General features: G+C 47.3%; 1 protein-coding gene and 1 pseudogene across 1 annotated transcript; both read left to right on the top strand.

The window, feature by feature from the left end:
• Window positions 1-2,128: 2,128 nt before the first annotated feature.
• On the top strand, window positions 2,129-3,100 carry LOC135975477 (olfactory receptor 6N1-like). Its single transcript, XM_065566527.1, has one exon. It carries the CDS (start codon window positions 2,129-2,131, stop codon window positions 3,098-3,100), a length of 972 nt encoding a protein of 323 aa, XP_065422599.1.
• Window positions 3,101-14,871: 11,771 nt separating this feature from the next.
• On the top strand, window positions 14,872-17,582 carry LOC135975478 (olfactory receptor 10A4-like; annotated as a pseudogene).
• Window positions 17,583-22,714: the final 5,132 nt, after the last annotated feature.

Here is a 22,714-nt window from a genome sequence, read left to right on the forward strand (position 1 = left end):
AAGGGGTGAGATTCTATGTGATTTAGCTGGAGGGCCAAGTCACGAGAACTAGACCACCGGAGAGTGGCCAAAGTGATAGTTGGCACGGGGTGCTGAAGAAGAAGACCCAGCTAGGCCATGCCTAAACATGAGGAGGCACGCCAGCCAGGGAGTCACTCTTCCAGAGAAGATGATTAACCACTGGAACAAGATACCAGGGGAAGTGGTGAATTTTCCACCTCTTGAGATCTTCAGATCAAAAACAGATGGTTTTCTGAAAGTTGCTTTAACCAATCACACATTATTGGATTAAATACAGAGTTAACTGGGTTAAAAGTAATGTCCTGCTATGTACAGGAGGTCAGAAAAGATGATTCAATGTCTCTGCTGTGAAACTATGAACCTTCTTCTAAAGCAGTTGGTACTAGCCAGTTTAGAGACAGAAGAGTGGGTAAGGTGGATGACTGCCCTCCTCTAAAGTGGCAATTCACATGTTCCTTACAACTGGTAAAGAGAAACACCTCATTTGACATTAGAAATTTTCCTATCTCCACAACTTTCTCACTTAGGTTAGAAGTTCACCTGTTACACTTGTTTGTAAGTTCTAAAAATAAATGCAGTATTAACTCTGTCTTTGAGGCAGTTGAAAATTCCCATTAGCAGAAGTTTCCAGGGAGTTGTGGCTCTCTCATGTAACAAATAAGAGGAGGCAGTCACTTTTGGGATCAGTTAAAAGCCAGCAGTGCCAAGTAGGAGAATGGAACTGGGGGTCCTGTGTAGAACTCTCAGGTCTCTTTACTGAGGTCCATGAAGATGATGGTGATAGACTCTAGATCCTGTATTGTACTCTGGGAAAGACTGCATGAAGAGGTCACATCAGAGAGTCCAGCTTTTGTTATACTTGTTTTTGAGGAAGCACAAAGCTTCTCATCAGATTCACAGAAGGTATGTATATTGTCATGAATGATGTGTAACAGATTTCTTTCTGTCAGACACACCCTGAGCAGACAGTTTAGATGCATGTAGAACACCCTGGGTTTACTCAGTCAGCCCTAGCCAGAGAAAATGGCAGGAATTTCAGAGGATTTATGATCGTTTGTATATCCCCAGTCATTCACTGCATAAAAGCCAACCTCCAGGATTGTTGTTGGTTAAAGCCCAGAGGTCAGTGAGACCCCAGAAGGAGGTAGAGAAGGTTTTCCCTTTCCTTCATCCATCTATCTCTCTTTCTTCATTAATTTGTCATCAGAGTGCTTTTTAGGTTACAGACGATAAAAGCAACCCTATAACACATGAGCTTACAGTTTGATATGACTGAAATAATATAATTTCTAGCTGACATGAAGAAGAAATAGGCAAGTATTGTATCTGATATTTACATGTCTAGGATTTGTAAACCTGTTAAAACACCCTAAAAAAAGACATAGAATAACAATCAACCTACTAATATTGTACTGCTTAACTAAAACTTCACATACAAATTCACCACTAAGGAATCAGTAAAAAATTCAGAGATGTGTGTCACAAGGAGATAGAATCATAAACCATAGAAATGAAGGGCTGGAAAGCATCTTGAGATGTCACCTCGTCCACCCTCCTGTGCTGACCATCTAGACCATCTCTGACAGGTGTTTGTCTAAGCTACTTTTCAAATGTCCAATGACAGGGATTCCAAAACCTGCCTTGGTAACCTGTTCCGGGGCGTAACTACCCTTAGAGTTAGAATGTTTTTCTACTATCTAAACTAAATCCATCTTGCTGATTTTGATGGTATTTGCAGGGGAAAGGTCATAGAATCATAGAATATCAGGATTGGAAGAGACCTCAGGAGGTCATCTAATCCAACCCCCTGCTCAAAGCAGGACCAATCCCCAGACAGATTTTTGCCCCAGATCCCTAAATGGCCCCCTCAAGGATTGAACTCACAACCCCGGGTTTAGAAGGCCACTGCTCAAATCACTGAACTGTCCCTCCCCCCGAAGTGTAGAAATCCCAAAGAGCCTCTCCCTACCTCTATAACCAGTTTAAACATCAAATAAAATAAAGTAACACCCCCACCCCTCCACAAATGTATCTGTTTCATGTCATGTCCCACAGCCCACAGGCTACTGTTACTGCTTTTTAATTATTACTTTTCTTGATAGACCCCATGGCAGACACAACAGAGGGAAATAAAACGTCCATTACTGGATTCATCCTCCTGGGCTTTGGGAATCTCCATGAACTTCAAATTCTTCTCTTCCCGCTGTTTCTAGTGATCTACATTGTGACTGTGGCCGGGAACATCCTCTTCATTGCACTAGTTTTGGCTGATCAGCACCTTCACACCCCCATGTATTTCTTCCTGGGGAACTTGTCCTGCCTGGAGACCTGCTACAGCTCCACCATCCTGCCCAGGTTGCTGGCCAGTCTCCTGACTGGGGACAGAACCATTTCTGTGAGTGGCTGCCTCGTACAATTTGATATCTTTGGTTCTCTTTTAGCTACAGAATGTTGTCTCTTATCGATGATGTCTTACGATCGGTATTTAGCCGTATGCAAACCTCTGCATTATGCAGCCCACATGACGAGAAGATTTTCCTTCCAGCTAGCAGCTGGGTCTTGGCTAAGTGGGTCTGTGGTCAGCACCATTGAGGCATGTTGGTTATCACAATTGATTTTCTGTGGCCCCAATGAAATTGACCATTTCCTTTGTGATTACACCCCATTGATAAAACTGTCCTGCAGTGACACCAGCTGGATGGTTCTTGTGAATTTCCTTCTCTCCTTTATATTCATTCTTCCTCCATTTCTCTTAACCCTGACATCTTACGTGTGTATCATCCACGCTGTCCTGAGAATCCCTTCCAGCACGGGGAGGGAAAAGGCTTTCTCCACCTGCTCCTCTCACCTCATCATCATCACTATATTCTATGGGACCGTGTTCATTGTCTACATGCTCCCAGACACTGCGGCACTGAACAAAGTGTTCTCCATCTTCTATTCGGTCCTGACTCCCATAGTGAACCCCCTCATCTACAGTCTGAGAAACAAAGAGGTCAAGGAGGCTCTGAGAAAAGCTCTAAGTAAGACTATGACTTTTATAACCAATCACAAACTTTTTTCTAGGCATTTATTGTAGATTGCAATTCAATGTGTATAACAGGAACTCATTAGGTGGTGTGATGTAGCAAACCACAGCTCATGTGGGAGCCCTGAATTACCAGAGCTGTTCTAATACTTACAGTAAGACCCATGCAGAAGAACCAGTTCATAAGTAATGATTGCAGAGCCAGGTATTCGCTGACTCGTGAGTTATAGTGTGGATGGGCCCTGGATCAGCCTGGGGTAAGGGGAGCTAAAAGACTAAGTTAATAGGGAGCAGGTTTAAAACAAATAAAAGGAAGTATTCCTTCACACTACACACAGTTAACCTGTGGAACTCCTTGCCAGAGAATGTTGTGAAGTTGAAAACTATAACAGGGATCAAAAAAGAACTAGATACGTTCTTGTAGTATAGGTCCATCAATGGCTATTAGCCAGGATGGGCAGGAATGGTGTCCCTAGCCTCTGTTTGCCAGAATCTGGGATTGGGTGACAGGGCATGGATGTTGTCACTGTGTGTTTTAACAGCTATAAAGCTTTGACTTTTTAAAATCAACATTTCCTGTCATTAAATAATTATTGTCTGTCCAGCCCTGTTGTGTCACCCATCCTCACAATTTCCCACAATTGTGTATTAGTATATAGGCTTGTTTGTGAGCCTGGCATAGAATTTGGCGTTTGACTTTTTGATACTCTTATATCCTTACTAATATGTGTGAACAAAGAACAAAGACGCTGTGTGTTACATCTGCCCACAAGCAGATAGTGTTAAGGTGTTACAGGGTATGGTGGGAGTGTAATATGTGAGCATACACTGGAAAGTTTCCTGGATCTTCTGTCAAGCCAGGGTCAAGCAACCAATCAAGGAGGACAAGGAGGAATGGGGCTGGGGGCAGGCATAAAACACACTAAAACCAAAGAAAAGTCTGGCCTTGGCCAGAACACAACGTCACTCCTTACCTGTCCCATGGAGTACAAAAGAGGTCGCATGAAGACCCCAGACTCATGACCCTCCAAAATGGAATATGACTGTAAGTTGTAAGGGGTAGGACCAGGGGTGTGCACAGCAGGTATATTTGGGCCTGCTAAGAAGTGGGGAATGGGGAACAGGGACACAGGCAAGGTTCTGCGGTGTCAGAGCTGGGAAGGAAGACACGGGGTAAATGCTCTGCGGCGTCAGAGCTGGGAACGGAACACTGGAAAACAGACTCGGCCGGCCTGTAGAGCTGTGGATATGTTTGCTTGAAACTAACCCCAATAAACATCACATTGCCTGCACTTTGGACTTCTGGTCTTCTGCTTTCTGTCTGCGTGACAAGAACCAGAGTAGGAGGTGAAGGGAAAACCCTCTAACACTGTGATTGTTCAAATCAATAGAAATAATTAAAAAAAAAACTTAAAACTCATAATTTTGCACAACTGTGAAAACATAAATTGATAAAAATTGAAACAACATGTTTAAAGGTGCACACTGGTGTCATGCATTGAAATTAGGAAAAAAAATATGGGTTTCTGCCAAGCCTAACTAAAGGATATCCTGATACGGTGCTTTTCCAATCGCTCTTGCTGAAGCTGTTCCACTGTGTACAACAATTAAATATGTCTTGGGCCTCATAGTGAGCGAAAATGACTCTGTATCCCAGTGGTCAAAGCAGTCACTTCAGAGGTGGAAGATCCCTGTTCAGATCCCTTCTCCTGATTGACCTGAGGGGGGGATTTAACTGGGGCATCCCCCAGCCCAGGTGGGTACCCTAATCACTGCGCTAAATTTTATAAGGGAAGACACTGCTGTTGCTTCCTCCCCCGCCTCACCATCTTCCTCTGGCCACATTTTGTAGAGTTCTGCATGTTCCGAGCCTGCCTACTGGATAAGGTTTCACAGGTGAGATAGGCAGGGCAAGGCCCATCTTCACAGGTCTGTGGATTGTGCTGGGACTTAGGTGTCAGATGGGTGTCCAGAGGAGCATGCCCACACGCAGCAAGTTAGGCTCTTAGGGAATATTTACAGCTCAAATTTAGGGGACATGGGCCAGATTAGTAAAGGGATGGATTTTGGTGGGGTTTTGGGGCTTAGAAGCTTTTGAAAATCCCACTAGGTTCCTAAATACCTTTCAGTATCCGGCCATTAGTAATGTTAAGTGCCTACAGAGTTAAATGGCAGCAGAACATGTGATTGTGGATTGCAGTGGTGCCTAAAGCTGCTTACACCTAGTCTTCAGGTCCCTCGTCCCCTTGCGGAGCTGGGCCTGGGGGACCAGAGGTCATTGGAATCTGCTTCACTCATCGAAACACTCAGACACTAGGAACTTTAGCTCCTTTCACCTGGTCTGCTGCCACTTGACTTGTTATTTTTTGAGACCCTTACACGATGGGTCTGAGACATCAGTGTGTTATTCCAATTGTACAGTGACTGAAACTCCTGCAATCAAAGCTATTGTGCTGGCACGAAGCCGGGTGTGGAATCTTCGCCCGGACGTTGAAAGTTAACAATTAAAACGTTAAGCTTTACATGATCCCTTACAGGTGGAGAGTTTTCATTTTTCCCATTTTGTAATCAGGAAAGTCAAACAGAAAATTATTCTGATTGAGCGTTTCTGGAACACCATGAAAGTGTGCACGGGGACATAACTCACAAATAAAGGGAAAATGTTTTGCCCCAAAGTCATGTTGTGCTAAGTACTTTGATTTTATAGGATTAATTATTATTGTTGTTATTATGGTTGTTTTTATTTTAAAATCACGTAACATTTGATTTTGTTTTAACCACCATGTTAGCTAAAAAACACCACCACATATAAAATTGCCATCCTACCAGATCGCTAAGTAAATAGGTAGGTAGGGAGATAGATAGGGATGGGGATGGGTGGATGGATGGATGGCTACACACCATTCTCCAAGTTACCCATCTCCCATTGGGCACTTAATGCCACTATTCTCCTGGGAAACTCCTAGCCCGGGATCCTCCCACCAGCAGGGTATTTTCCAAATGGCAAAATTTGGAAAACAGTAAGAAATTGAGGGCGGGGGGGGGAACTACTTTCTGACTTTCCGCCAACTTTTTCCATTTGGAAAATAAGTGCAGAAAATATTACTTTCAGAGAGAGAAAGCAATACTTTAACTTTAAAAAAAGCCCACTTTCAATGCTTAGGAATATTCTGTGAAGCTGGAAATCATTTGGAAAAGATAAGAAAGTGTGGGAAAAAAACCAACAGTTTCCTATGTTTTCAAAATTTCATGCAGGACAATTGGAATTTCCAGACAGGAATATTTCTAATGGGGATTTTCCCCATAAACATTTCCCCAGGAAAATCCTGATTTTCCAGCCAGCTCTACCCAACATCAAGAGTTTTCCCACTATCACCAGAAAGATCTTGGATCCTCTTTCCATTCAGAGAACGGGTCAGGTGTTCACTTTAGCAATGCTCCGTCCTCTACTGATCCACATCATGTCAGTTAATCATGATCAGGGTGCAGTGACAATCAAATAGTTGTTTGTGAGCCACCTGTTGTATCCCAAGCTCTCAGCGATAGGGTCAGTATGCATCATTTGGGGTGAAATATTACCCTCCCCAGAGAGCCAGTATTAGGCCTACACAACACTTCAGCCATATTTGGAGTACTTAGCTGGGAGTCAGGTGGTGCATGGGCCTTTTGTTGATCTTCTGAACAGCAGTGAGTTTCACCCTTTAAGAACTCATGGCCTGGTCCAAAGCTCACAGACTTTAATGGGAGTCTCTCCATTGACTTCACTGGGCTTTGCCTCCATCCCTAAGAGGATTGAGAGACTCAGGAGTTGGTCAAAGGGTCTGTGAGAAAAATTCTCTTCTGTAGTGTATCTAGAATGGAGAAATTGGAGAACAACAAGCCAGCTGGCCTACTTTATATGGACCAGTTCTAGGAAGGAGAGGGAAGTATGAATGTCCATTGTCTTGCAACTTGTGCAATCGTTCCCACCTCTGAGTGAGAATATAAATACTCAGGATCTGTTTCTTCCCTGACTTATGCCTCTGTTGTCAGTGCAGTTGTTTCTGATTTACACGGGTGTCAGTCAGAGAAGAATCAGGCCTATCATTCTGCTCTGGCAGCATTTTACATTTCGCTCTGTAATTGCTTTGCACAAGTGTAATCGATGGCAGAAGCTGCAGGACCATGGAGAATCAGCCATCATACGCCAGGGTTTCTTTCAAAGCTTGGCCAAACAGGGCAGGGATGAATGGAAATTTGGAGGAACTTTCCTCACATATAGATACGCGTCTCGTGAAGGAATGACTGAACCACCAGTTTACTTTACAATGGTCAACTAAACATTCATGATTAAAAATAGCATTTGGTCAACCTTGACCTTAATCATTAAGAAAGGGAAAGATAATAAGACAGAAAATATCATATTGCCTCTAGATAAAGGCATGGTACACCCACATCTTGAATACTGCGTGCAGATGTGGTCGCCCCATCTCAAAAAAGATATATTGGAATTGGACAAGGTTCAGAAAAGGACAACAAAAATGATTAGGGGTCTGGAACAGCTGCCATATGAGGAGAGATAAATAAGACTGGACTTTTCAGCTCGAAAAAGAGACGACTAAGGGGGGATATGATAGAGGTCAATAAAATCATGACTGGTGTGGAGAAAGTAAATAAGGAAGTGTTATTTACTCCTTCTCATAACACAAGAACCAGGGGTCGCCAAATGAAATTAATAGGCAGCAGGTTTAAATTTAAATTTTAAAGGTTTATTCCTTCACACAACACACAGTCAATTTGTGAAACCTCTTGCCAGAGGATGGTGTGAAGGCCAAGACTATAACAGGTTCAAAAAAGAACTAGATAAATTCATGGAGGATAGGTGCATTAATGGTTATTAGCCTGGACAGGCAGGGATGGTGTCCCTAGCCCCTGTTTGCCAGAAGTTGGGAATAGGCGACAGGGGATGGATCACTTGATGATTACCTGTTCTGTTTATTCCCCCTAAGGCACCTGGCATTGGCCACTGTCAGGAGACAAGATACTGGGCTAGGTGGACCTTTGGTCTGACCCAGTGTCATAACTATAAAGGGAAGGGTAACAGCCCTCCTGTGTACACTACTATAAAATCCCTCCTGGCCAGAGACTCCAAAATCCTTTTACCTGTAAAGGGTTAAGAAGCTCAGGTAACCTGGTTGACACCTGACCCAAAGGACCAATAAGGGGACAAGATACTTTCAAATCTTGGTGGGGGGGAGGAAGGCTTTTGTTTGTGCTCTTTGTTTTGGGTGTTGTTCGCTCTTGGGACTGAGAGGGACCAGACATCAATCCAGGCTCTCCAAATCTTTCTGAACAAGTCTCTCGTATTTCAAACTTGTAAGTAAATAGCCCGGCAAGGCGTGTTAGTTTTATCTTTGTTTTCTCAACTTGTAAATGTACCTTTTACTAGGGTGTTTACCTCTGTTTGCTGTAACTTTGAACCTAAGGCTAGAGGGGGATTCCTCTGGGCTCTTTAAGTTTGATTACCCTGTAAAGTTATTTTCCCTCCTGATTTTACAGAGATGATTTTTACCTTTTTCTTTAATTAAAAGCCTTCTTTTTAAGAACCTGATTGATTTTTCCTTGTTTTTAGATCCAAGGGGGTTGGATCTTGATCCACCAGGAGTTGGTGGGAGAGAGGAGGGGGGATGGTTAATTTCTCCTTGTTTTAAAATCCAAGGGGTTTGGATCTGTATTCACCAGGGAATTGGTGAAGAGTCTCTCAAGGCTACCCAGGGAAGGGAATTAGGACATTGGGAGTGGTGGCAGCAGACCAGATCTAAGCTGGTAGTTAAGCTTAGAAGTTTTGATGCAGGCCCCCACATCTATACCCTAAAGTTCAGAGTGGGGAAGGAGCCTTGACTCCCAGTATGGCCGTTCTTAATGGTGCAATGAACCTAGAAGTGATGCTCTTCATATCCCCTTCCCAGATCCATGCAAGCCCTTTCCAGTAAATACAGATATCTAGAAGACAGTCATATACACATGTGGTCTCAAATACAATGATTTTACATAAAGGACATTAACATTATTTTCCAAAATTAGATATCTCAACAACATTTTTCATTCCAATTTTGAGTTGAAATGAAAACAATGAGAGACTATTTACATTAAATGCAGATGATTTTTTGTAATTTTTTTCTGTGTTTCAAGCAGCTATGAAGATAATCATCATTTCTGAAACATTGATTTCTAATTTGATTTCTGATTTCAATGCACACAAAAAATTTAAGAAATGTTAACATTTTTATGTGTTTCTTTTTGCAGTTTTTGAACCCTAGTTCAACTGTAGCATTGAATGCCACTGACTTCAAAGAGCTACTCCAGATTTGCACTGTTGTGTAATTCATATCAGAAAAAAGATATGCACCCAAATTACTTTCTGTGAGAAAATATTTTTCTCTTTCTCCTGTCTCCCAACAATCTCTTCAGAGCCCCATCACCTCCTTGTTTCTCAGGCTGTAGATAAAGAGGTTTAAGGTGGGGGTGATGGTTGTGTTAATCAGAGAGAGCATGTTGTTGCAGCCTTGTAAGTGAATAGAATTGTGTCTTAAATAGATCAGACTGCGTCTCCCATAATACAATGTCCCCACAATGAGGTGTGAGGAGCAGATGGAGAAGGCTTTGTGTGTGCCTTTGTGTAGGAAATGCTCCTGTCCTCTGAGAGGAAGTTCACCAGCATCTTGGGGACAGCGACCGAGGTGTAGCAAATCTCCAGGAAGGATAAGACCTGGAGAAAGAAATACATGGGGGTGTGAAGGGCTGCGTCCATGGTGATGATTATGAGAAGTTTTTTCCCCATGAGGGTAATGGTGTGAATTAACAGAGAGACGGAGAACAGAGGCACCTCCAGCTTGTGGTGGTTGGACAATCCCAGTAGAATGAATTCAGTCACCGTGGTGAGGTTCCCCCTTCTTGATTCTTCTGCATATTTCATCTGTGGGAGGACAATAATATCTAGATGACATGTAGAGGAATGACCCACTGCAGGAACTAATGGGGAGATGTTCAAAGGCACACATGGGAGTTATGGTCCCAATTCCCAAGGACATTCAGTAGGAATTGTGGCCCACATCCCCAAACATATGTAGGTGCCTAACTGTCATTGATTTCTATGGGAGTTAGGCACCTAAATACTTTTAAGTGTTTGGGAAACTGGCTGTCACATGTGCCTTTGAAAATCTTCTCCATTCATAGGGGCAAATTCTCTATTCATCCAGTTCAAATCTCACTGAAGCTACTTCCACAGTCCCTGTGTGGTTCGGAAGGTATTTCCATATTCTAGATGTGGCTGTCCTCGGCCCCCCTTCTCTTCTCTTGCTGTCGGCTCTGTTGACTTTTTTCTATTTGTCCCCATCTTACCTGAACTGGACACAATACTCCTGATCAGCCTTAATAAGCATGGTAGAGAGGGAAAGAAGTGTGTCTCACACTTTGCTTACAACACGCCTGCTAATACATCCCAGAATGGCGTTGGGGGTTGGTTGGTTTGTTTCCAGCAGTGTGCTGCTGTACATCCTGGTTTTGTACAGTGCCAGCTGCACATGCAAGAATGTACCTGGGGCTAAGGGTCACTGGGGCAGCAGAGGGTGAGGAATGGGAAAGGGGCAGCGCTATTGTAGCATGGGGGCACTAGGGATAGCAGAGAAGGAAGGCTGGGAAAGGGGCGGCTATACTGTGCACTGGGCATTGGGGGAAGCAGAGGTTAATGTGGCCAATGTTTTATGTAGCCTTGTTAATGATCTCTCCATGGCAGCTGATCACAGGAAATGACCAGATAAAATAATTCTTTTTAACTGAAATCTCAGGTTTAATATTCCTTAAAGTGATGAAGAGTCAATCAACTTGGAATTAAAAACCTACCCGCAGTGTGAGAAGATTCAGCTCTCTCCTTGTCTTCTAGCCAATGTGCAGGTGAGACGTCTTTCCCTTGAAGAGTTAAGCAATGGGATTTCATCCCTGTTGGCATTGACGGGGTGTGAGCCGCTTCTTGGGAGAACCACGCCCCCAGCCCCTCCCCTTCTGCCTGAGGCCCCACCCCCATCCACCTCCCCTGCCTCGGTGGAGTCCCGAGCCCCTATCTCCGCACCCCACCACAAGAGCACCAGGCCACCCCTCCACAGCTCCCCCAGCCCCCCGAGCAGTGGATGGCAGGGCCCCAGTGCCGGGGGCTCCCAGCGCTGGGCAGCCCCAACTGCCTCATGTCCCTGCTGCAGGCACCAGCCCCAGCCCCAGCTCCAGCCCCAGCTCCAGCACGCTTCCCGGAAGACAAGCAACCTGCCAGGGCTGGGGCCAAGGGGAAAGTGGCAGCCAGGCAGGGGCCTCAAGGTGGAGCGTGGGCCGGGCCATGCTGGGCTGTTTGGGGAGGTTTCCCCTCCCTCAGCCTATGATATGCACCACCCAGGGCAGTCAGCAATGTATTTGCCAGAGGTCAATTAAAGAAACAAACAAACCCCTTTTTTCAAAATGCAATGATGCGAGCCACAAATAGTCAACATTTGGACATTACGAACAACAAAGCTTTGACACAACATTTTTCACTCTGGGGATAAATTGGAACGAGACCTTACTGCACGATTAGGGGGCAAATTATGGTAGTAGAGGACTGGGAATTATAACTGCCTCCTACTTGTTTTTTTCATTCAGATATAAGTGGATATTTGTATCCTTCTGTAAATGCTGGAAGAAACCTTCCCTTCAGGGAAAAAGGAGACAGTAGGTCAAAATCTTCATGCTGAAAAAGGGCAGTGTTGGAGTCAAGTTGTAGAATATATTGCAATACACACAACTGAAATGACTATATGGACTGTACCCAAACTGGCCCATGATCTGGCGACTGTGAATGTAGAGCAGTGTCCTTTACTGGATGGAATCAGTGCTATTCTTTGGTTCTCAAACGCTAACGGACCAATGACAGACCTACATTTCTGGAACAGGATTAGATGATTTGTATTAAGTGCTGTGACACTGAAGATGTGTGAGACTCTGAAACTTTTCTGGGACGTGGGAAGAAATGATTTGTACTTTATAATCTCAGGTCTCTGAGTTCCATGCTTCCATGATATGGGCCTTTCCAAGAACCCGATGGGAGTTAGGTGATAAATTCTCATAGGAATGTCACAGGACTTGGGTCTTTCTTGTGTACATAACCCCCCTTTGAAGATCCCAACCTCAATGTGTAAAGCGCCCTGTTGCACCGGCATTTTCTCACAGCAGGCTGCACTTTCTCGTTTCGGATAACACTGACCAGCAGCCTTGAGCTAAGGGTAACATTTTCAAAAACAATGAAGCAAACGTCAATAGTGACATAGGAGGCGAAGTCCCGTTGCCTTTCAGTGAGATTTAGGTTGCTAAGCCTGAGTAACGGAGAAACGTTTGAAAATGGGACTTAGGCTTCTAAATCACTTACAGTCTTTTTAAAATGTTACCTGAACTACTTGAGTGAGCTCATTGGATGGGGACTGGGTACATGTGTGCTTGCTATGGAGGGCAACAGGGGGGTTGGATGGAGAACATGTAAGATCAGCTAACTCTGGTGCCATTTTCACATCTTTCTAAGGGGATTGGATGGGAACTCAGTGTCTAAATCACTTTGGCAGCTGTAAAATCTAGAATTGGTGCATTACTTCCTGACAGTCACCCTAGCGTTCACGCAATAACGAGAGACATTTGTTTCAAGATTAGAAGTTTCTTCCCTCGCCAGGACTCTCCCTTTGAGATTAGAAGTTTGACTCTGGTTTAGTTTTAGAAAATGTCCTTAAATACCAACTTCCCCTTGCCTGTTGCATTCCCCACAGCAGACGTGCCTCGGGAGACGGCCTCTCCCCGCAGACGGATGTATAAAGAATCAGAAAAGACGTTCCCCATTTGACAGAGGGAATGAGGCGCAGGGTCATGTTACCAGACATGGCAAAGGGGTCTCAGTAGCTTTTCTAGGTTGTCGTTCCAGTTTCTGGGCACATGGAAGTAAGTAAATGCAGCGGAGGCAGAAAATGAACTGAATAACCTGGATTCTGGTACCTGAAATGCTGTGTGAGCAGGTGACAACAGAGACCCCAGCTGCTGACAGACCCACCTTAGAGGTAAATCAATCTTTTCCGCTCTGATCCTTGAATCTTGAGGAGTTTGAGACAGTGTAGGTCGGTAACTAATCCCATGGGAATCGAAGAGAAACTGGGCACTGATCTCTCTCAAACTTCGAACCGAAAGCAAAGTGACTGATTTTAAGAATAGGAAAGTCCTGTCAAGTCATCTCTACCCTAGCTCCTTTCCTGGCCTCCATCACCCTGGTATCTGGGCACCTCACTGCCTTGAATGTATCTATCCCCCTACTACCCATATGTGATGCCATTACCCCTGATTTATAGATGGGAGGTGGTGCACAGATGGGCAGATTTCGGGTGTTTTTTTGGCACCTCAAGACCCAGACCCCCCCAGTGGGATTGGAAATCGATGGGCATTAGATACAGCTGCTACTCAGGCACCAGGATACATTGTTAGGTACTGTGACAAAGTTCCTCCTCTATCTTGGTGGGTCCTGAGCTTATTGGCAGATTTTGTTGCCTCAGAGATTTACCATGTGGTTAGGGAACAGCCCAGAGACCTTCCCCTCTGGAAGAACCCACAGTCCAGGTCAATTGGGAGGTTTGGGGGGAACCCGAGCCCGCCCTCTACTCCGGTTACCAGCCCAGGGCCCTGTGGACTGCAGCTGTCTATAGTGCCTCCTGTAACAGCTGCATGACAGCTACAACTCCCTGTAGTACTTCCCCATAGCCTCCTCCAAACACCTTCCTTATTCTCACCACAGGACCTTCCTCCTGGTATCTGATAATGCTTGTGCTCCTCAGTCCTCCAGCAGCACACCCTCTCACTCTCAGCTCCTTGCGCCTCTTGCTCCCAGCTCCTCACACTCGCACCACAAACTGAAGTGAGCTCCTTTTAAAACCCAGGTGCCCTGATTAGCCTGTCTTAATTGATTCTAGCAGCTTCTTCTTAATTGGCTCCAGGTGTTTTAATTAGCCTGCCTGCCCACTGGTCTGGGTCTGTCACAGTACCTACCAGCCTTTGGAAATCTGCCCTGAAAGTCACACAAGGGGTTGGTGAAGAAGCAGGGAACTGAACCAACATCTGCCCAATCCAAGGCCAGCGCTTCAAACACGGGAGCAGCCTCCGTTCCTCTCTCACCTCCCCTCCTCACCCCTACAGCGTTGTGCCCTCACTGGCAGCTCCGCCGTCACGGGGCGCTAAGTGAACGGCCGTGGGGAAAGCAGAGCTGCTGTTGGCTGCTGTGCTCGGTGCTCGGGGGCAGACACTGGCTGTAAGTAGACTTGGCAACATCGGTTTCTTTCTCCCCTTAGAGGGTTAATATTGGGATTATTTTATCTTTCAGATTTTGCCCCAATTTTTAACTATTAAGTTTTACAGTCACAGGAAGCTCAGGAGGGTTAAGGTGCGCGTCAGGGCGAGGACAGCGCTGCCAGTGGGGGGGAGGGGGGGCGGCTCCCGACCAGCTGAGGGACCCAAGACACCAGGGCACATGGGGCAGGGAAGGCGGCGGCCCTGGCCAGTGGAGCAGAGATCCATGGACAGGGCTGGGAGCAGGAGGAGGAGGCGGTGAGCCCCCGGCCACGGGAGTGGTCACCTCATTGTTGAACAGTGCTGTCGATGGGAAGAAACCATTCAGTAGCGGGGTGGCCTCCGCACAGCCAGAGACTCACCATCCTCCTCACAGCCCAGGCCCGCCAGGGCCGCAGCCTTCCCCGCACATTACGCCTGCAGGGATGGGTGTCGCCAGTCATGCGGCCATGCAGGAAGCCCTCAGCAACTCTGCTGTCCCAGCCCCGCTCATTGATTCCCGGGACCGCTGGGTGCAGAGGGCTCCCTGCCCGGCCGCAGGGCCGGTGACACCATCGCTGTGCGTGCAAGGTGCAGGGAGAGGCTGCACTAACCTCCACTCTTACTGACAGTTTCTGTTGTTGGTTTGGTTTTATCAGCTGATATCGACCTTTACCAATGTCTGTTGATGGAAATCAAATCCAGCCGAGCTGTACGTTTAAAGAAAGCTCAAGGCGTTCGCTGTCCAAATCCCTTTGAAATCAAAGGGGCCCATCCTAGAAGTCAGTGGAAATTTTAACTTAGATGTCAGCGGAGCAGTCTCGGACAGAACAGAATTATTCCCAGGGTGTAAAATTAAACTTGTGCATAACTCTGTGCAGGATCTGGGCCTTATTGAGCAATTAATAAAGATTAGTAAATCGGTCCGGGAAAAGTTACAACCTCACCCACCCTCTCTCTTTAAGGATCAGTAATGGGGAGAGACACAGTAATGGAAGACTAGAGAGAGAGGGGGGATTAATATTTCTTTTAACCAAAGATAAAGAAGAAAACATAGAGCTGATCAATATTTCTGATTGGCATTTTTGATGAAAAAAAGTTTTGTTGATAGGAATCAAAATGTTCCAGGGAACAGATCAATTTCTATGCAATTTTGATTAGGAAAAAAGTTATTGTATAGAGCTTTATGAAATAAAATAATATAAAAATGAATAGAAATAAATGTAAAGATCTATAATACACAATGTAATATTCTATAAAAATATCATAGAAAAAATAAAAAAATAGGTAAAAACATTGTAAAAAGTAAAATTGGAATGAAATCCAACATCTGAAATCATCCAATTGCCGATGAAATGGAAATTTGGGTCCTACACCACTCTCATAATGTGAAAATTGCACATTTCTTACACATTATGAATTTTATCCAGAATGTTTTCTTGCAAGGGAGGATCAATTTCTAGCTAATGTGGTGGTTTCTAGCAGGAGTTGTTTTGGTTTTGGTTTTTAATGAAGATCTCATCTCCATATGTCGAGTGTCCGACGGCAGGACAATGAAGTAGTGTCCTAGGGAAGGAGAGGCATTGGTCTGATGATAAAAACTTTCCAATGGCTCTGCTAGAGTTAGGTGGCCCATTTCCACTGCAATTCACTTGGAGTTGGCTGCCCACACACTGCAATTCCCAGCCTTTGTTGTTTAGTTTGTTTCTCTGTTGCGGCTCCCTCTACAATATCCAATCCTGGCCCGGTTCGCCCCTGGATCTCCAATCGATAAAGGTCATTGCCCTGCTCTGAGACACCAGGTAGTGAAACATGTGACTATTTGAAGCAACACGTTTTTGTACTGTTGTACCTAAGCCCCATCACCTTAATATTTGAGTGCTTGGTGTCATCTCTCAAGTTACTGCACGAGTTTCCAGAGAGATTAATGTTTTGTTGAACCTGCAGTCTGCTCAGATATGAAATCTGCCCCTGGGATCACGAGATGGCATTTCCCCTCCCCTGGCCTCCATTCTCCACTCACCCATATTTCCAGTAGCTAGCAGAGGGGGACAATGAAAAAAAAGGTTATGTTTTATCGAGTGAATTTTCTTCATTTATGTGGCAGAGTTCATTTCTTTCCCGTAGGGAAACCAAACGTCCATCACAGAATTCATCCTCCTGGGATTCGGGGATCTCCCAGAACTGCAGGTACTTCTCTTCCTCCTGTTCCTAGTGATCTACATCGCGACCGTGGCAGGGAACGTCCTTATCGTTGTGCTAGTTGTGACTGATCAGCACCTTCACAGCCCCATGTACTTCTTCCTGGGGAACTTGGCCTGCTTGGAGACCTGCTACAGCTCCACCATCCTGCCCAGGATGATGGCTGGTCCCCTGGCTGGGGACAGGACTATTTCATTCAATGGGTGTGTCACACAATTTTATTTCGTTGGTTCTCTGATTGCTACAGAACGCCTTCTCTGATCAGTGATGTCTTATGATCGATATTTAGCCATATGCAATCCTATGCACTATCCAACCCGTATGAGTCACAGGTCTTACCTGAAGCTCGCAGGTGGCTGTTGGATAGGTGGATTCCTAGGTAATATCATAAATATGTTGTCGATATCTCAGTTAATATTCTGTGGGCCCAATTGTATTGACCATTTTTTTTTGTGATCTCATCCCCCTTGTAAAACTCTCCTGCAATGACCCTCACCTGATGGAAATGGTGACTTTCACACTCAGCTTGCTATTCTCACTGGTCCCATTCCTGCTTACCTTGATATCCTACATCTGCATCATCTCCACCATCCTAAGAATCCCATCCACCACCGGGAGGTGAAAGGCCTTTTCCACCTGCTCCTCCCACCTCATCATGGTGAGCATTTATTATTCAACTCCGCTGACTGTCTATATGTTCCCAACCACCGACATCCTGAGCGACTTCAAGAAAGTTCTGTCTGTTGCTTACACAGTCCTGACTCCCCTGGTCAATCCCCTCATCTACAGCCTGAGAAACAAAGAGGTCCAGGAGGCCCTGAGGAAAGCTTGTAGAAAGTTCATGTTTGGACCACGCTAACCTGTCAATTTCCTTGGGTTAAAATAGATATAACATGGGTTGGGGTAGGGCCTGAAGCGAATCCTGCTGTAGTCCCAGGTCGTGTTTCCCTGAGTTTCATTGGGCTTCATGTCCTGCTCTTAAAACAGTGTCTCGCACCTTTCCAGGCGACTTTACCCCCTTCAGGAGTCTGATTTCTCTTGCCTATCTCCAAGTTTCACCTCACTTAAAAACTGTTTGCTTACAAAATCAGACATAAAAATACAAAACTATCACAGCGCACTGCTACTGAAAAACTGCCGAGTTTCTCATTGTTACCATATAATTATGAAATAAATAAATTAGAATACAAATATTGTTCTTACCTTTCAGTGTATAGTCTATAGAGCAGTATACACAAGTCATTGTCTGTATGAAATTTTAGTTTGTACAGACGTTGCTAGTGCTTTTTATGTAACCTGTTGTAAATCTAGGCAAATCTCTAGATGAGCTCATGTACCCCCTGGAACACCTCTATGTACCCCCAAGCTACACATGGCCCTGGTTGAGAACCACTGCTCTGACAGCCCTGGGAGACAGGCAATTTTGGCAATTAATTGTCTTTGACTACTAGCAGTAAATATGCCCAATGGCTTGTGATGGGATGTTACATGGGGTGGGATCTGAGTTATTACAGAGAATTCTTTCCTGGGTGTCTGGCTGGTGAGTCTTGCCCACATGCTCAGGGTTTAGCTGATCGCCATATTTGGGGTTGGGAAGGAATTTTCCTCCAGGGCAGATTAGCAAAAGCCCTGGTTTTTTTTTTTTTTTTTTTTTTTGCCTTCCTCTGCAGTGTGGGGCACGGGTCACTTGCTGGAAGATTCTCTGCACCTTGAAGTCTTTAAACCATGATTTGAGGACTTCAATGGCTCAGACACAGGTTTGATACAGGAGAGGGTGGGTGAGATTCTGTGGCCTGCTTTGTGCAGGAGGTCAGACTAGATGATCCTAATGGTCCCTTCTGAGCTTAAAGTCTATGATTCCATGAAAATGGACAGGCATCTTGATAGACAGACAGCAAGAAAGACAATTAGATGGATGGACAGATGATTATACAGATGGACAGTTGGATGGATGGATAGTTGGTTAAAGAGATGATTAGGTAGATCAGTGGGGATACATGTGCATGCTCTCTGTCTCGCCCCCCCCCCCCGACTCACCCCACATCAGGCAGTGTGCTCCATAAGTGCCCCAAGGTGCTCATTTCTATGGGTCAGAACCCAGAAGTTTGTTCACACTCCATGTCTATTGTCCCTTCATGCGGCATCTGAACCTGCCAGGAAGGAGGCCAATTGGTGTGGTCCACATGTGGCTGCTTGTCCAACTAAGGGCAGGGTTGAATGACCAGGGCTGTGAAATTCAGTTCTGGATTCTGAAACTCACCAGGTTTATTGGGGGTGTTTGGATCTGAGTTTTTTGTCTCAGATCCTGAAGTCCAGGAAGCTTCATTCAGGCCGGTTGCTGCTGTGGATTAGACTGAGACCACCAAGTGATTCCCAGAGCGGCTGGACAGAGCTGCAAGACCGTGGCAATAAACACTTGCTGCCAGTGATGCAGATGGCCCCATGGATGTCTCAGACAGGGTGCATCTAGCATCAGTCAGTTGAAGGCGCAGCTCTGTGGAGAACCATTGTGCCTGGACATCAGTGGTACGGGCAGCGATCAGGGAGACATTTGGAACATCCGGCTAGCTCCTCACTCTCGTTTTCACCACCCAACTCAGTTGTCCACAGTGGAGCTACTTTCACTTACCCCAGCTGAGGGTCTCCTTTCAGCTGTCTGTTACACAGAAAATTACAACTCTCACAAACACTAACCAAGAATTCATTTCCCAGCACGCACACACTGATACACAGGCAGGCACAAGGAGACACCCAGAGAGACACACACAATGCAGAAATACACAAAGCAGGCACTCACAAGCATATTCCATATAAGGTGGTTCACACAAAGGCCCCCACACACAATATGCATCCACACACACACACACAGTAGCACTATCACATACAAAGGCCCTTTGTTTTGAGTTTTTACCAATTTTTACTGAAAATTTACCCCAAGCTATTTTTTTTAACCAATTTTCACCCTAATTTTGGACCACTCAAAAGTACTGATGATGTTAAAGCCGGGGTTCTCAAACTGGGGGTCAGGACCCCTCAGGGGGTCACGAGGTTATTACATGGGGGATCGTGAGCTGTCAACCTCCACCTCAAACCCCGCTTTTTACTGTGGTTGGACACAGTGTGCAGAAGGCACTTGGAGCTCTATTTCCTTGGCCACATGTATCCTGTCCTTTTTCTGGTGGTTCGTCCAGAAAAGGAGGACAAGAGCTCACTACTGCTACCATCTGAGGGAGTTGCTGGGTTGAGATCAGCTGGTAGAAGGAGGCAATAGCCCAAGAATCCGGGACTTCAAGCCCCTAGAGTGACCTCTGACCTTTATAGACCCCCCCCCCCATCATACACAGCTATTTTAAAGTTTAGCGTGATAGTAAAGAGACCCCTTTTCAACCCTTCACCACACAAGAGAGAGCCAGCAGCATTTGTCATTAACTATTTATTTCTCCTCTCCTGGCTCCCAAACTGCTTCTCCTCCCTACTGCCGCCAGCCACCTTCCAGTTCTCCCTCTTCTCTCCCCGGCTCTGCTCACTTGATTGCAGCAGCTCAGCGGATGGTCCAGCTTTACTCTCACTTCCATTCTCCTTCCCTTCTTTGGGTGGCTGCATTTGCCATTGAGCAGCTGATGGAAATACCTGAGTGCTCGGCCTAGGCCAGGGGTCTCCAACACGCGGCCTGGGGGGCTATTTCTCTAGGTGAGCGGCTCCAGGCCAGAGCTCAATGCCGTCCTGCACCCTAACCCCCTGCCATGAGCCCCCTGCCTGCACCCCAACCCTCTGCCACACCTCACAATCCCTCCTGCACCCCACACAGCAACCCCGTGCCATGAGCCCCCTGCCTGCACCCCAACCCTCTGCCACACCTCGCACTCCCTCCTGCACCCCACACCCCAACCCCCTGCCCTGAGCCTTCCCCCTGCACTCCTGCCTGCATCCCAAACCCCAACCTCCTGCCCTGAGCGCCCTACCTGCACCCCAACCCTCTGCCACACCTTGCACTCCCACCTGCACCCCACACCCCAACCCCCTGTCATGAGCCTCCTGCCTGCACCCCAACCCTCTGCCACACCTCGCACTCCCTCCTGCACCCCACACCCCAACCCCCTGCCGAGCCTCCTCCCTGCACTCCCGCCTGCACCCCACACCCCAACCCCCTGCCCTGAGCCTCCTGCCTGCACCCCAACCCCCTACCTCACCCCTCCAACTCCCTGCGCTGAGCCCCCTGCCTGCACCCCAACCCTCTGCCACACCTCGCACTCCCTCCTGCACCTCAACCCCCTGCTGCACCCCAACTCCCTATCCTGAGCACCCTTCAGCATCCCGTACCCCTTCTGCACCCTAACCCCCTTCCATGAGCCCCTGCCTGCACCCCAACCCTCTGCCACACCTCACACTCCCTCCTGCACCCCACACCCCAAGCCCCTGCCCTGAGCCTCCTGCCTGCACCCCACACTCCAACCCCCTGCCATGAGCCCAGTGCCTGCACCCCAACCCTCTGCCACACCTCACACTCCCTCCTGCACCCCACATCCCAACCCCCTGCCCTGAGCCTCCTGCCTGCATCTCAAACCCCTGCTGCACCCCAACTTCCTGCCCTCAGGCCCCTGCCTCATGCCACATCCTTCCTGCACCCCAAACTCCTGCCCTGAGCCCCCTGTCTGAACCCCAACCCTCTGCCGCACCTCGCAGTCCCTCCTGCACCCCACCCCAACCCCCTGCCCTGAGCCTCCTGCCTGCACCTCAGCCCCCTGCTACATCTCACATCCTTCCTACACCCCAACTTCCTATCCTGAGCCCCCTTCTGCATCCCCCACCTCTTCTGCACCCCAACCTCCTCCCGAGCCGCCTGTCTGAACCCCAACCCCTCTGCCACACCTCGCACTCCCTCCTGCACCCCACACCCCGACCTCCTGCCCAGAGCCCCCTACTGCACCCTGCATCCCGACCCCCTGCCTCACCCCTCCAACTCCCTGCCCTGAGCCTCCTGCACCTCAACTCCCGCCCTGAGCCCCCGCCACACCCGTCCTGCCCCCTCTGGGGGCAGGGCTGGGGACAGTGAGTGGGGGTGTCAGCGATGTGGCCCTCGGGCCAATGAACTAGTCCTCAGGCGGCCGTCATGGTCATTTGAGTTTGAGACCCCTGGTCTAGGCTCACAGGCCCAGCAGCTAAAGCCAAGCCCCACTGAGAGCAGGGGGAGATTAGCCTGGAGTGTCAGGAGTGGAGGCTTGGCCCATGGGGACCCAGGCACTGCCGCTGCTGCCACCTTCATGGTGAATCCTCCAACGCCTCGCCAAAGGGCTCTTCCCCATTCTGCAAACTGGCCTCACGGGCTGACTGTCTAGGAGAACAGAAACCCTTTGTTAGAGCCAGAGAGGCTCTTGCCACAGCTCCCTGAGGGTCACAGTCAAACACCTGCGAGTCTCTAGGAGGCTCTCAAGCAGTTCCCTGCTCAGGCAGTTGGCACCCACTAGCAATGGTCTCTGACAGCGGCATTGCCAAGGGGAGCTCAGCAGATGGTCCCTTTTATGGCTTCCTGAGTGGGAGGGAGGTTGGTCTTGTCATTTAAGGCCTAGTGTCAGAGTCAGGGCTCCTGGGTTCTCTGACTTTGGAAGTGGCTGGAGTCTAGTGGTTGGAGCTGGACTGGTATCAGTCCCACGCTTCCTTCCTGCCTCTGTCAGGGACATCGTGTGTGACCTTGCAGCCAGTTGCTTTCTATCCCTATCCCTGTTCGCTGGGGCATAATACTGACCCCCCTCAGAGGGGCTGGCACGGGCAAGGTGGGGCTCCAAGTGGCCCTCCCTGAATGTTTCAATCACTTGATGGTGGCAGCGCTACTAAGGCAAGGAAGGAATTTGAGCCTTGGGGAAGTTTTTAACCTAAAGCTGGTAGACATAAGCTTAGGGGGTCTTTCATGCAGATCCCCACATCTGTACCCTAAAATTCAGAGTGGGGAGGGAACCCTGACATGCGCTGACCTTAGAACCTAACCCCCACGTAAGATGTGACTCCACTGTCTTCATTTTTGATAGTTTAGCGACGCTCCAGGGGGAGGGGAGGTGCTGGCCTCTCCTTTTGCCTCTCAGTTAGGGCTCAGTCTATAATCAGCTTGGCTAGGCC

Source organism: Chrysemys picta, chromosome 13 (genome assembly GCF_011386835.1).
Source record: "Chrysemys picta bellii isolate R12L10 chromosome 13, ASM1138683v2, whole genome shotgun sequence".
NCBI classification, from domain to species: domain Eukaryota; kingdom Metazoa; phylum Chordata; order Testudines; family Emydidae; genus Chrysemys; species Chrysemys picta.